Genomic DNA, 12,245 nt, shown 5'->3' with positions numbered 1-12,245 from the left:
GGTTCCAGTCTGTTGCAATTTTGGCTGCTGAAAAGGGCGGCATACTTAAAAGGTATTCGATCAACCGCCTCTTCTGTCCATATCGTTCTCGAGCTTGGTGACTTGGGCATTGGGCTGCCGGAACTGGCCATTGCTGCGTGTGTTAGCTTGATTCATGTGTTTTGACGGATTCTCATATATGCGTGGCGACTACAGAGGTGTAGATACCGTTGAAAAGATATTCTTGTATATGCATGGCAATGGATCCAATTGGTACAAGTGACTTGAGTGATAGGGACTGGAAGAGACAAAGCGTAGGATATTTGTTACGAGATCGTAACTGCTACAAGAGCGATGGAGTGACAGGCAACTGAGACCAGAGCTCGTTCGTGATAGGCTCAACCGGAAGCCCAGCTACAAATGGCCACGACTTTCGTCTCACCGGTTCTTTTCTCCCTTGTGTAACGCTCTCTACGAATCAGCTCGTTCGGCAGAAGTCGGAACCCAAACTGCACTCTGAAGGCATACGCTGTATTATACAGCGAATTACTGCACAGTATAAGATATTGAAGGTCTCCAGGAGATAATTTAGGCGTAGGCGCATGCGTTGCATCTTAGATCCGGCAACATCAAATTATGGTGGTGAGTTGCCGAACACGTTGGGTTGATCTGGGGTAAAGGCAAACTGCGCACGGACGTTGTAGCGCGACATCGGCTTGAATATTCGGCGTCACTTTGCAAGAACATCACCAAGCCGACTCCACAACACATCACAATGCCGCCACGATTAAACGTCCCCGCGATCACGCGCTCGATCGCGTTCCGGCTAAGGCCTCAGGCTCAATGGCCTGCTCGGTCGGCGCTTCGAATGGCGCCGTCGCAATGCCGCCTCTACTCGGATCAAACCAAGCCTCCCGCCGCCGACCGATCGAAGCGAGAGGACGCAAAGCCGATTGAACATGTCTCGGAAGAAGCAGCCTCGATGGCCAAGACAATGGGAGAGGACGGTCCCGACCTCAACCAGGGCACACCAATTGAAGATGTGGGGTCATGCACAGCAAACATGACAAGGCGAAAGCTGACAGTGTGCTAGGTAGTCAAGGGAGACAAAGAGGCGCAACAGAACCTGCCCAAGGTGATGCAAGACAAGCTCAACTCGCAAAAGCCCAAGACGACACCAAACATGGCACCCAAGGGCTCGCGGCCCTATTCGACGATGACGACACAGCCTAGTGGAAAAAGCGGCGTGGACATGGGTCTCGTAGACTTCCAGGCTGCCTCAAAAGCACCAACGACCCCAGGACTCAAGTATGAGATGCCCACTCTGCCGCTGCCCAAGGACGGCCATGTCAAGCATCGCCACGACCCCGTAGTCGACCAGGTCACCAATCTGCTCATGCGACACGGCAAGAAGAGCGTTGCGGAGCGAGTAGGTCAGCCAGCCTTGAATCACAGCCTACAAATAACTGACTTGAATTGCAGAACATGGCGCTGATCCTGCAACACCTTCGGACATCACCGGTTCCCACTATTAACCCAGCACGACCTCTGCTTCCTGGCGCGCCGCCACCATCGCATCTACCCCTCAACCCTGTGCTTTACCTCACTCTCGCCATTGACTCTGTCTCGCCTCTGATGCGCATCCGAAGTCAGCGTGGCGCTGCTGGAGGTGGTGTTGCCCTTCAGATCCCCGTTCCGCTGGGTCAAAGGCAACGGCGACGTTCTGCTATCCAGTGGATCTTGGCCGCAGCTTCTAAGCGGAGGAATATGGGCAGTGGAAAAGGCAGCTTTGCCCAGCGTATTGCGCAGGAGCTCATTGCTGTAGTACAGGGCACGAGCGGCATCTGGGACAGGCGCAATGCTATTCACAAGCTTGGTGTCGCTGCACGAGCTAACATTGTCTTGCCCAGGAAGAGGTAGACTTTCGTTAGGTAGGGAGCGTCTATGTATGATATATTTATTGATGCCATTGCTGCACCCACATGCGTCTTTTTTTCGCTTTACTTCGGTTGGTTCGGGAATGATGCGGTAACTTTCATTGTGCTTTTGGCTAGACCGCAGGATGCTCCACATGAGTATCCATGGATGGAGCGACTGCCAGCACAGCACAGCCACACCCCGGGCTGCTTCACTAATCGCCAAGCATCATATGAAAGATGCGCGCTGCTGTTGAACTGTTCAGATATGCGCGCACCTTGATAAACCAAGACTAAGAAGGACATATCGCAAAGGCTTCCAATAATCACGCGTTGCTGCCTATCCATATCAAAGCAGCCACTCGTCCCTGCGTCAGCGGCGTGGCAGTCTCTGGTGATCTTCGCCTGCCAAGCGCTGCCAAACCGCCAGATGTTGAGGGGAGGGGTTTCATGCCCACTTCGCACCGCCTGGACCAAGAGCACCCGCGACCATCGACGCGCGCTGACTGTTCGTGCATAGCTTCATCGCCTGCTGCTCGCGCTTTGACTTCCACATGTCGTCCGCCTCCATCAACCTGCTAGGGAACAACTTGTTCTCCGACAGCGGTTAGCTACACTGTATACTACGGTTCGGCCCGCCATCGCTTTCAGCTACTGCCAGCTGCTACAGTCTTTGGAATTGCTACCCCACTGCTGCTATTAGTCCATCCCATCACGCGCTCACCCCACATCTTTCCAGACGACTGCGCTCGGGACTGCATCGCTGCTATTTGTAGCCCCTTCACCCGACAGCACACAGCACCGCCTATGATGCCATAGCGCGACGCCAATTGATACCTTAATCACTTCTGCTACCCCGCGAGCACGACCGCGTTTTACTACCAAACTCCAACTTCGACCAGCCGCCAGCCTCACTCACTTGCTCCACAACTCCACAGTCCGCACTCCACACGCGACTCCGTGTCTTCTCGTCCTGTTGCACACCGCCACCATGGCGTCACTCGAAGCTGCTATTGACGAGGAAATGAGAGAGGTCGTCAAGATTCTCGAAGGCAACCAAAAGCCCGGCGCACGACGCGCAGAGAGCCCAGCTGCGCGCGCGCAAAGTCCTGGCTCCGCTGCCTCACCCATTCGCAGCATGCTGGACGTCGACTCGCCGGCCCAGCGTAGGAGCTCCAGCCGAGGCAGCACTGGTATCCCCTTCGCCATGCCCTCGTCACCGCGTCGCGTGAACCCCGAATCGGCGTACAAGTTCGAAATGCTGCCCTCCATCGACGCACATGCCATGCCTAAGCGAGTCTCGCAGGGTGGCAAGCTGGATGCCGCTGCGAAGCCGCGTGCCATGTCCTCCGTCTATGGCAACTCCAGCGGCTTCCTGGGCAATTCCAGGGACAGGCACAACTCCGCGAGTGGGCCTTTGGGCAGATCCAAGTCTGGCTCTCCGGGGCCAGGCCGATCTGCCTCCCCAGTAACGCGCATGGCCAACCCGACGCCAGCCGCACCAACATCGAACAACACTTTCGTCACAGACTCGGGCAAGCGCATTGACATGGACAAGGCATATCGCAAACTGAACGACTCTGCTTTGGCGCAGTCTGAGGGCGGATTGGCCTCACTACCGAATCGCAAGGGTGTTGATCCCGTCAAGGGCACTGCCACTGCGCCCGGTGGGGGCGTGCGCCTGGCGACAGACGACGACGGCGAAGATAGTGCTGCTGTCGAGAGTAGTGACAATGCTTCGGATAGTTCAGATTGGGAAGATGGGTGGAACAAAACCAAGGAGAGAAAACGAGGCAGGCAGCGGTCGAGAAAGTCGTCTGGAGGTACCGACAGCATGGGCAGAGAAGTCATCACTGCTAAGAGCCTGCTGGCTGCTGCCGAGCAAGAGCGTAAGTGTTGCAAACAAGATCGACTTGTACATCTCACTAACTCCACACAGGGCGAGATGTCGCCGTTTCCTACAAAGTACGATCATTACTAGACCCCAACATAAACATTACTGGCCCCAACGGGGAGAGGATATCGAGGAAGGGTTCGTCGGGAGTGGTACATCCCCATACCAGTTTTGACCAGGGCGGGTCTGGTCTTTCGACCCCAGTTCATTCAGACCACGAGGATGAGCTTGCCGAGATCAAATCAGCCCAGCAGCTTTCGCTGAACATCTCACCTATCCAATCCAGCCCAGAGGCCCACCGCTGTGTTCGACAAATAATCCGGGGCGACTACGTTCAGTTTGCTGAAGACGCGAAGAACGGATTGAGAAGACAGCGTGTGTATCTGGTGTCTACTGATTTAAGTGACGAAGCAGCCTATGCTTTGGAGTGGACCATCGGCACCGTTTTGCGAGATGGCGACACTCTACTCGCCGTCTATGCCGTCGATGAGGAAACTGGAGTCGCAACCACGGATGCTTCAGGTGCGCCTATCAGTCAAGGTACTACCGGACGGCAGGAATCTGATCATCTCAAACGGACGCTGTCGAACCATGACGGGTTGCCAGCCACAAGACCTGGCTTCTCCGCGCTATCCAGCTCCATAATGGCTACCGAGGCCAACGTGAAAAATATGGGAAAGGCGGAGAAAGACAGGTACCAGGCATGCGTAGAGGTGTCGGACCGGTGCGTCAAGCTGCTAAGGAAGACCCGGCTGCAAGTGCGTGCCGTCGTTGAGGTGTTTCACTGCAAGAGCCCCAAGCACATGATTACTGAAGTGGTAAGATTTTGATCTGGCATCTAGTATTGGAGCGGTTTGCTGACAGTCGTTGAATAGATTGACTTCTTGGAACCTACCCTGGTGATCCTGGGGTCGCGAGGCCGCAACGCGTTGAAAGGGTGAGCTGATCTTTACAAATATTACGCGCGCAATTTCTAACTACGGCAGTGTTCTTCTCGGATCGTTCAGTAACTACCTTGTAACCAAGTCGTCGGTACCAGTCATGGTTGCACGGAAACGGCTCCGGAAACACAGCAAATACAAACGGCAGAACGTTCGGATGTCGAACGTGATCGCAGGCTCCAATGACAGGCTCGCAAATGCAAAGATCGATTGATGCCCGTTTGGAAATTTGTCAATTCGCGTTTTGGGGGGTGTTTTGGTCCGGCGGGTGGCTGCCATCGCAAGCCTGAGATTTGAGTTTCCAAAACGTGAGCGGTTTGGCCGGCAGCATCACGTGCCTGGCTTGGTAATGGCTGGAGTCTGGGTTCTGTTTCTCACAACACATGTATCTCTACACAGATCGGGGAGTCAATCTCGTGCCGCGAGTCTATTTATATCCAGATCGTGCTCAGGCACAGCATGCTTCAGCATCCTTCCGCGCTGGGACGATCCATGGTAGGGCTTAGCCTCTCCATGACTTGACCGTTCGACTTCGTATGTCTGCTGCATCATGATCACTCTTCGCTAGAACAAGTTTGTCCGGAAAATTACGTACCGTGTGAAATTGCAGGACGATGCATACCATATTGCTTTTTTCCTTCTAGAACTTCTAGCGCGGCATGTCGAGTCCGCAACCAGGCGTTTACCGGAACAAATCCATGAGTCTGCATGTTTCAGCTCGTGTTTTTTCTTTTGCAGTCGCGACTGCCCCTTCCGAAAGATTGCGACGTCACCTGCTTTGCACCTGCGAGGACCGTGCGGACCCGTAATTGTACCCGAACATCTGGATCGCTCAAACTTTACTATACCCAACTACGCCTTATGCATCCTAACGTATCGTCAAAAGCCAGCCAAGCCTTCATCATACCCCGCAAATACGCAATGCGGTAGCAGGTGCGCGAGGGCCCGCTTGTGGCGCCAGTGGGCTGACGGAAAACGTTCATGCATGGCACCGTCCTCTCAGCTTGTCTACCGCTGGCCCCAAGACCAGAGCACGGCTTTGCGCCGGCGCTCTTGGGTGCAGAAGGAGGGATCATGGGTCATGGAGGGAGAGCGAGGCCATCGTAGTCAAAAAGGTCTGGATGCCTTGTACCAGAAACCAGTCCATCATCGAACACCAACAGTTTTCCTATCAAGCGAGCTGGATAATGTATTTTCCCATGGCTTTGTCAACATCATTTCAGTACTACTCTCGTTTCGGACAGTGCAACTTTCTGGACATCGACGAAGACGAGCTGGATACTTCGAGTCTTACTACACGCACTGTCAAATCTGGTGCCCGAGAGAGTCTGATCAATCAGCACAGATGGACGGCGCCATCTTTCACCACCAACATCAATGCGACTACCCTCTTAGCGAATATCAGCCGCCTAGCACCGGCACTCACCAAGGAGTTCGTTCCCAAGGACCATCTGGAGGCCACCTTCCCCTTCCGGTTGATCAACGACGTCGAGTTCCGCGGCGAGGAAGAGTCGTACATCGCACTCAGCTACTGCAGGAAATCATTCACCCTGAACGCACCAAGGAGAGTTGTTACACCGGTTGGAGATCTTCCTTTTGGATGGCAGAAGGAAATCGAGCAGTTCCCGCTACCGACTGGTGCCGCGTTATTTGAGGCTGTCATTAGAGAAAAGAACAAGGGCGAAGGACTGTGGTTCGACCAAGTTTGCCTTGAACAAGAGGATGAGAGTGAGAGGACAGGGGTTGCCGGTGCTATCGATGTCGTTTACAAGAATGCAAGGGCGGTCGTCGTGGCAATAGACGACGTCGCCATCACGCCAGACGAGGAACAGTTTCTACGCTACTACGTCGAGCAATACAGCTACTCCCAGGTACCTTCGGGCCAGCAACCAAATGCAGGACTTACTCCGCCTCTCATGGAGCAGTTCAGCCCCCTCAAGACATTTCTTGAACGAATACTCAGCTCTGAGTGGTTTGATCGCGCGTGGTGCGCTCACGAGATGAAGATGGGGCGAAGCCATGTTTTCTTAGTACCTTGCTTGCGGCACTACGAAGATGAGGTCCAGACAATCGTACGATTTACCGGAGAGTTCTTCACTCACTTACTGGTTCTTGCCAGTGAGCTCACTACCTTCACACCCCCAGTCTCGATGAAGATCCGCTCTCTTCTAGCGTTCTTCCAGGAGCTCGATACACTAAGCGCACATGGCCAAGGCACATTGCAGAGACCGGATACGCCACACGATCAATCTCCAACAATGCAATCGTTTACGTCATTGGTTGCGGAAACCTTTCGCATGAGAGCCGGTGGTAATCCAAGATTACCCGAGTACATGCGGAGGCTTGACGCAAACCGGGACAAAACCGCTATCGCTTTGAACGCTTCAGGCCTACCTCTAGCACTAGCTCCTCCAGGTCCGTTCTCAAGACCGAACATCGAAGACGAATGCCTTCGGTCACTACTACTCGTCGGTATCGCGGCGCGAGATCCTGTTGCACTTTGTACAACTGGCACACCACTTCAACTACACGACGGGTCAGTCTCATGGCTGTGCCGTCCAACCTCCCTGGACACCAACGCGGCCCGGCCCCCACCCCCACGCTTCTCAAGCCAAGCAAGTCAAATCGTTCAAGCCTCAGACGGCAGAGCCGAGTATGCGCAGCTAGATCTCATCTTCCTTGATCTACCACACCGAACACAACCCAGCCCGTCTTTTCCCGCACATGTTGTGCGAGCGCGTACAATCATTGACCTATGCGTCCAATACCAGATACCAGGCACAGGATTGTGGAACTTCTCACACGCACCTCACCATCCACGAACACCAGCTTTACGCAACATCTTCATCCAAACACTGGCTTGCGTACTGAGCTGCGGCTCACAATGGCTACTAGAAGTCTCGACAAGCCTCCAGGAGCCAAACGAACCCCGACTGGAGCCCTACAACATCGAGATGCTGCTAAACCCTCATCTCATCTTACAGAACTACATGCTTCTGACCGAAGGCCGAGCGGCCTTCTCATCGCTCGTCCACTCCCTCTCTAAACTAATCACATCGGGGATACCCTGGCCCTCAGGCGCTTCAGAGCGCACACACGGCCCTTTAATCATCTCCGCGCCCTCTTCACCATCATCGGCATACGACTATACTGGTGCGCCAGTCTCCAGCGGCAAAGCGATCATCTTCGCTCCCTTTGAACACTCGAAGACGCTTCTCATCGCCGTCCCCGAAGTCGTCAAGGGGACTGAGTACTCGCCATTAGCCCGCGGTTGGATCTTGACCAGCATGAACCCCTTCACTGGTAGTCCGAAGCCAACAGTCAGCTGGACACTACAGTCCAAAGGCGCCATCTTCGGAGACATCAACTTTGCTACGAGACTAGCAGGTAGTGGCGCTGTGGACGTCAGGAATCACAGGGTTTACGGTCCTTTGCGTCGCTGATACCCGGTGCTGTAACACCTCTTCTTTCTTTCTTTTCGGCGTTTTACTGGGCACATGATTTTGGGTTATACCTCGGATAGACTGGATAGACGGATGGGATTGGATTGGATGGTTTCATGAAACTTTAGATTGATGTGATAGATAGACCTTTTTTTGGGCGCGAGCCCTTTAGATTGATGTGCTGCGGTGTATCGAGCCGCTATGAACGTATTGTATATTATCAGATCATCTGCATTCTTTCGACGTTCTGTCACCATGTCTCCCACTGTAGTTGAGTTGACTTCATACATCTTTCACCACATGCATGCTCACGATCAGCGAATGCTCGTCCCACGCCAACCCCTCCATGCTGCACATCAACCAAGAAAAACTATTCCACGCGTCACATCATGCAGCTTCCGCACTCCACCCCTGCTCACCTACATACTCGTCAGAAAATGTGTACCCACACCACAAACACGACTCAACACCCACCACGATCCTCCGACCCTCGTCACCACACATCTGCACCCCTATTCCCACATACCCACTTCCCTCTTCGCAACCTCTGCATGCCACCCCCGCCGACCATCAAACAGCCCACTCCAAAATCCTAGCCACGATCTATACCCTTCCCCCACGTTGCTTTTCCCCCAAACCCGTTATCTCGAAACGTCTCTACCCCACCATGTTTACTTTTTTCTCCATCCGCCAGCTGTCTGCCTCAGCACTCGGTTGACGGACCGAATCCTTCGACCAGGCTGCGTAAGCCACGATATGCATGCCCTTGATAGGAATGCTTGTTGATGTGTGTGTACGATTCAGTAGATTCACGATGCGAGATATACGCTAGGGGCGTTTCAGATCCTTCTATGCAGGCTGAGAGGGCTTCTGTGCATGATTGTGAGATGAGGTCACATCACAGAGTCGAGAAAAAGAAAAGAAATATGGGTGCGGTGGTGGTTGGGATGTTGGGATGCCGAGATGCGATTGGTCGTGGTGTTGTGAAGCTGGGATGCGATTGGTCGTGTTGGCGTAATGCAGATGTGACTTAGTGTGCTTGGAGGACGATAGGGCTGGCGTGGCTATCGTGAGTACTATCCGGACGATCAAACATCAGTATCTTGCAATCCGGGTAGCTGGAAACATGCAGAGCGAAGTTTCAGGTCGTTTTGTAGTTGAGGTCGTTTCTTTTGGCATGGTGTTGAGCGTCACGATAATGGACCGAGGTTGTCATGCTGGACCGAACGCCGCGTGAGGGTCTGTTCGTGAGCAAGGTCATAATGTGAGAGAGGGCACTAGGGATGACCAGAGTTCGTGTCGCATGTTGCAGCATACATGTTGCTAAATATTGACAAGTAGACATCTGCTAAGTCAATGTAGATTTCCGGGTCGACGTAATTTTGTAGAAAACGACACGAAATCAGGATTTGAAAATGATTATTATGGCTACATGGTCTTTCGATTTTACTAAAGTCGTTTTGTCAAGCTAATGTAGACTTCTGGGCACCTTTTCATCTCAAGTGCTCTCAGCACCCAGAGGCGCAAGCTCATTGACGATGAAGTCACGTGCGGAATATAGGTTGGTGGAGCCATACACCACTCTTCTTTGCTGGCCAGCACCTGCAGCGCTAGTTCGTTGTGACCATGCCTGGAGATTGCCAAACTATGAAGATTAGTACACATCTTGCGTGAATTTATTTTGAATACTCACCTCGTCCATACTGCCGCCTCCGACTGGGAAGACAAGGGCTTCTGTGTAGCCTTGCCGTCTTTGTCCAAAAGAGGCTTCAATACCACGTGAGACAGTGCCTTGGTTGCGTGATTGACTGGCTGGCGGTATGGTTCCACGCGCGTTCGCTGACCGGGGATCGAAGTAAAGCCACGATTCGATCTTGTTGAGCGCACTGGAAGTTGCGTCTAGAAAGCCATTAGCACAGTTTCTGATATGATTAGGGGTGTCGCTCACTTTGAGGATCGGAAATGGCCTCCACGACTTTGGTGAGAGTCAGATCCTTGTTGGCTGGCAAGTAACTCTTGATGCCTGACTGAACGCATTGTTAGTGATCGTCCCATATACAGGCCAATAAACCTACCAATACACCTTCCAAGTTAGGTGTGCCGAGACCAGCTTCCTTGAATTTGTCGGTAACGCGACTACCCAAACTCGAAAAGCCGCCGAAAAGGTTCGATGACGTCGTCTGGGCAGGTTGTGCAGGCGCGGAGCTGAGCATTGTCATGCGCGTGATCTGTCGGACTGTCTTGACGTATGCGACGGCAGTTGTATCGCATCCAGCTTGTTCCAGAGCTTGTGTAAAGATGTCGAGCTCGTTGCGCGATAGGTCGTCAGAGGTGGTAAGATACCACTGTAAGAACAGGCGCAGCTTGTCGTAGGGGTCGTTTCCTTTATCTGCAGCTTTGATGATCTCCATTATTGTTGCTTTGGTGGCCTTTCCAAGCTCTTCTTCAAGCTGGAAGAATTCGTCCAGCTTCCTCTGCTTGATGCCATCCATGACAGACTCCAGCATGCTCATGTGGCTCTCAATAGTAGCTTTGCGATCACGGAGCTCGGGGAGCATGGATATGGCCCCTTTGAGGTGGGCTGCGAACTGGGTCTCTACATCGTCAAGAGAGTTGGAACCTGTGGTTTTCGTGATCTTCTCCGCGTCTGCTGTGTACTTGGTCCATTCGTTTGTGACGTCTTCCGCTACTTGAGGGAAAGGCTGCGCCGCGTTGCGTTTCCAGAAGTAGTCACTCGCAGTCAAATCGTACGTCTGCTTCTTGGAACCACTCTCTGGCTTCTCCTTGTCATTTGGCACAGTAACGGTGACTTTGTTGAGGGAAAAGTCTAGCACGTCGTAGACAAGACTTTGGTATATCCAGGAGTGGCTGAACATGGGGTTGAGGTCGATGTTGCGGTCGACAATGATGAGAACGGGGCGAGACGCTGTGTTGGCGGAGAAGAGGTTCTCCTTGCTGTTGAGGATGTGGTCGCGCAGTTTTCGATCGAGCTTTGCAGCGATATCAGAAGCAGCGCCTCCAGTTGGGCATCGTATGATGGGTACGACGGCCATGGTGACGACGACGGAGAAGAGGCCTGAGACAATGCGGTCGATCAGCTCGTCCAGCTCCTGATCCGACGTCTTCGGGCTGTTGATCTTTCGATACGCATCTTCGATGTTCAGGGAGAACTGGTCGCTGTCTAGGGTGACAAAGTTGAGATACTGGTCGTACAGCTGGGCAATGTTCTCGGCAGCTGCTGGCGACGCAGCGATCTGACTACCCCAATCCTCCAAGAGTGTTCGGGGAACGCTTGAGAGGAAGTTGAGGTATATCGGAGTGTACAGGCTATCGTTGAGGTCCTTGGTGACTAGCGCGAGGTTCTCGGCGGTGGGGGCGATCAGGTACACGCCTGGCGTGTCGGGTATGGGGCTGCGCTTGGAGGCCAAGTTGAAGTGTACAGTGACCTGTGTGTTGTCAGTGTATGTTCGTATTCTAACACCCCATAGGAAACGTCCGAACGCCGTGGAGCCTACATTGACGCTGAGCCTTCATATTTGCTCTTTTTTGAGTCGATGTAGGCTCCACGGTCTTCAGACTTCATCGTGAATGGGGTGCTCAGGAGTTGGTCTTACCCCAGCTGCCCTCAGGTCATTCATGCGTAGAACTGCCGATATCACATTCCTCGCCTGTGTATCGAGGACCAGGACCTTCCATTCGATATCGGAGGTATTTGCGGTCGCGCTGGCGGCGTCTTCGGGAGCGTCCACATCGTGGATGGGGGCATTGAGGCTTTCTGGGTCAGCGGCGCCGTCGTTGAAGCGGTTTCAGCACTCACTTCAGTATGCGCTTGATTGCAGCTATCACGTGCTGTCAGTGCTGTTCCAGCGTCTCAAAGAAAGTCGCATCGCATACCAATCTGGCGATCCCGCAGTGAGAGAGCCATTGTTTCCGTGCTGGCACCCGCCTCTTGTTAAATTAAGCGCATGCGCAGAGGGGACATGAAAGAGCGTGAGACGTACGCGAAGACCAGAGATCACAAAGAAGATAGTGTGGCGCGTCTGCCTGCCCGCGCTCCTTCCACGGTTGCTGT

At 53.4% G+C, this 12,245-nt stretch overlaps 4 protein-coding genes across 4 annotated transcripts; 3 read left to right on the top strand and 1 right to left on the bottom strand.

The window, feature by feature from the left end:
* Positions 1–754: 754 nt before the first annotated feature.
* Positions 755–1,899, top strand: J4E79_010444 (uncharacterized protein; the record flags this gene model as incomplete). Its single annotated transcript, XM_049359282.1, has 3 exons — positions 755–1,021; positions 1,073–1,408; positions 1,462–1,899. 3 exons carry the CDS (start codon positions 755–757, stop codon positions 1,897–1,899), a joined length of 1,041 nt encoding a protein of 346 aa, XP_049206367.1.
* Positions 1,900–2,886: 987 nt separating this feature from the next.
* J4E79_010443 (uncharacterized protein) lies at positions 2,887–4,944 on the top strand (the record flags this gene model as incomplete). The annotated part of the gene is made up of 4 exons (XM_049359281.1): positions 2,887–3,784; positions 3,835–4,607; positions 4,665–4,726; positions 4,776–4,944. 4 exons carry the CDS (start codon positions 2,887–2,889, stop codon positions 4,942–4,944), a joined length of 1,902 nt encoding a protein of 633 aa, XP_049206366.1.
* Positions 4,945–5,929: 985 nt separating this feature from the next.
* On the top strand, positions 5,930–8,173 carry J4E79_010442 (uncharacterized protein; the record flags this gene model as incomplete). Its single annotated transcript, XM_049359280.1, has 1 exon — positions 5,930–8,173. One exon carries the CDS (start codon positions 5,930–5,932, stop codon positions 8,171–8,173), a length of 2,244 nt encoding a protein of 747 aa, XP_049206365.1.
* A 1,498-nt stretch (positions 8,174–9,671) lies between these two features.
* J4E79_010441 (uncharacterized protein) lies at positions 9,672–12,098 on the bottom strand (the record flags this gene model as incomplete). The annotated part of the gene is made up of 7 exons (XM_049359279.1): positions 9,672–9,818; positions 9,867–10,072; positions 10,122–10,200; positions 10,249–11,619; positions 11,788–11,944; positions 11,991–12,012; positions 12,068–12,098. 7 exons carry the CDS (start codon positions 12,096–12,098, stop codon positions 9,672–9,674), a joined length of 2,013 nt encoding a protein of 670 aa, XP_049206364.1.
* Between the last annotated feature and the right edge of the window lie 147 nt (positions 12,099–12,245).

The sequence above is a fragment of the Alternaria viburni genome (assembly GCF_023758015.1).
Source record: "Alternaria viburni strain BMP 2772 chromosome Unknown scaffold_30, whole genome shotgun sequence".
In the NCBI taxonomy this organism is placed as follows: domain Eukaryota; kingdom Fungi; phylum Ascomycota; class Dothideomycetes; order Pleosporales; family Pleosporaceae; genus Alternaria; species Alternaria viburni.
The sequence above is the reverse complement of the archived record's forward strand: the minus strand, read 5'-3'. Positions and strand labels throughout refer to the sequence as shown.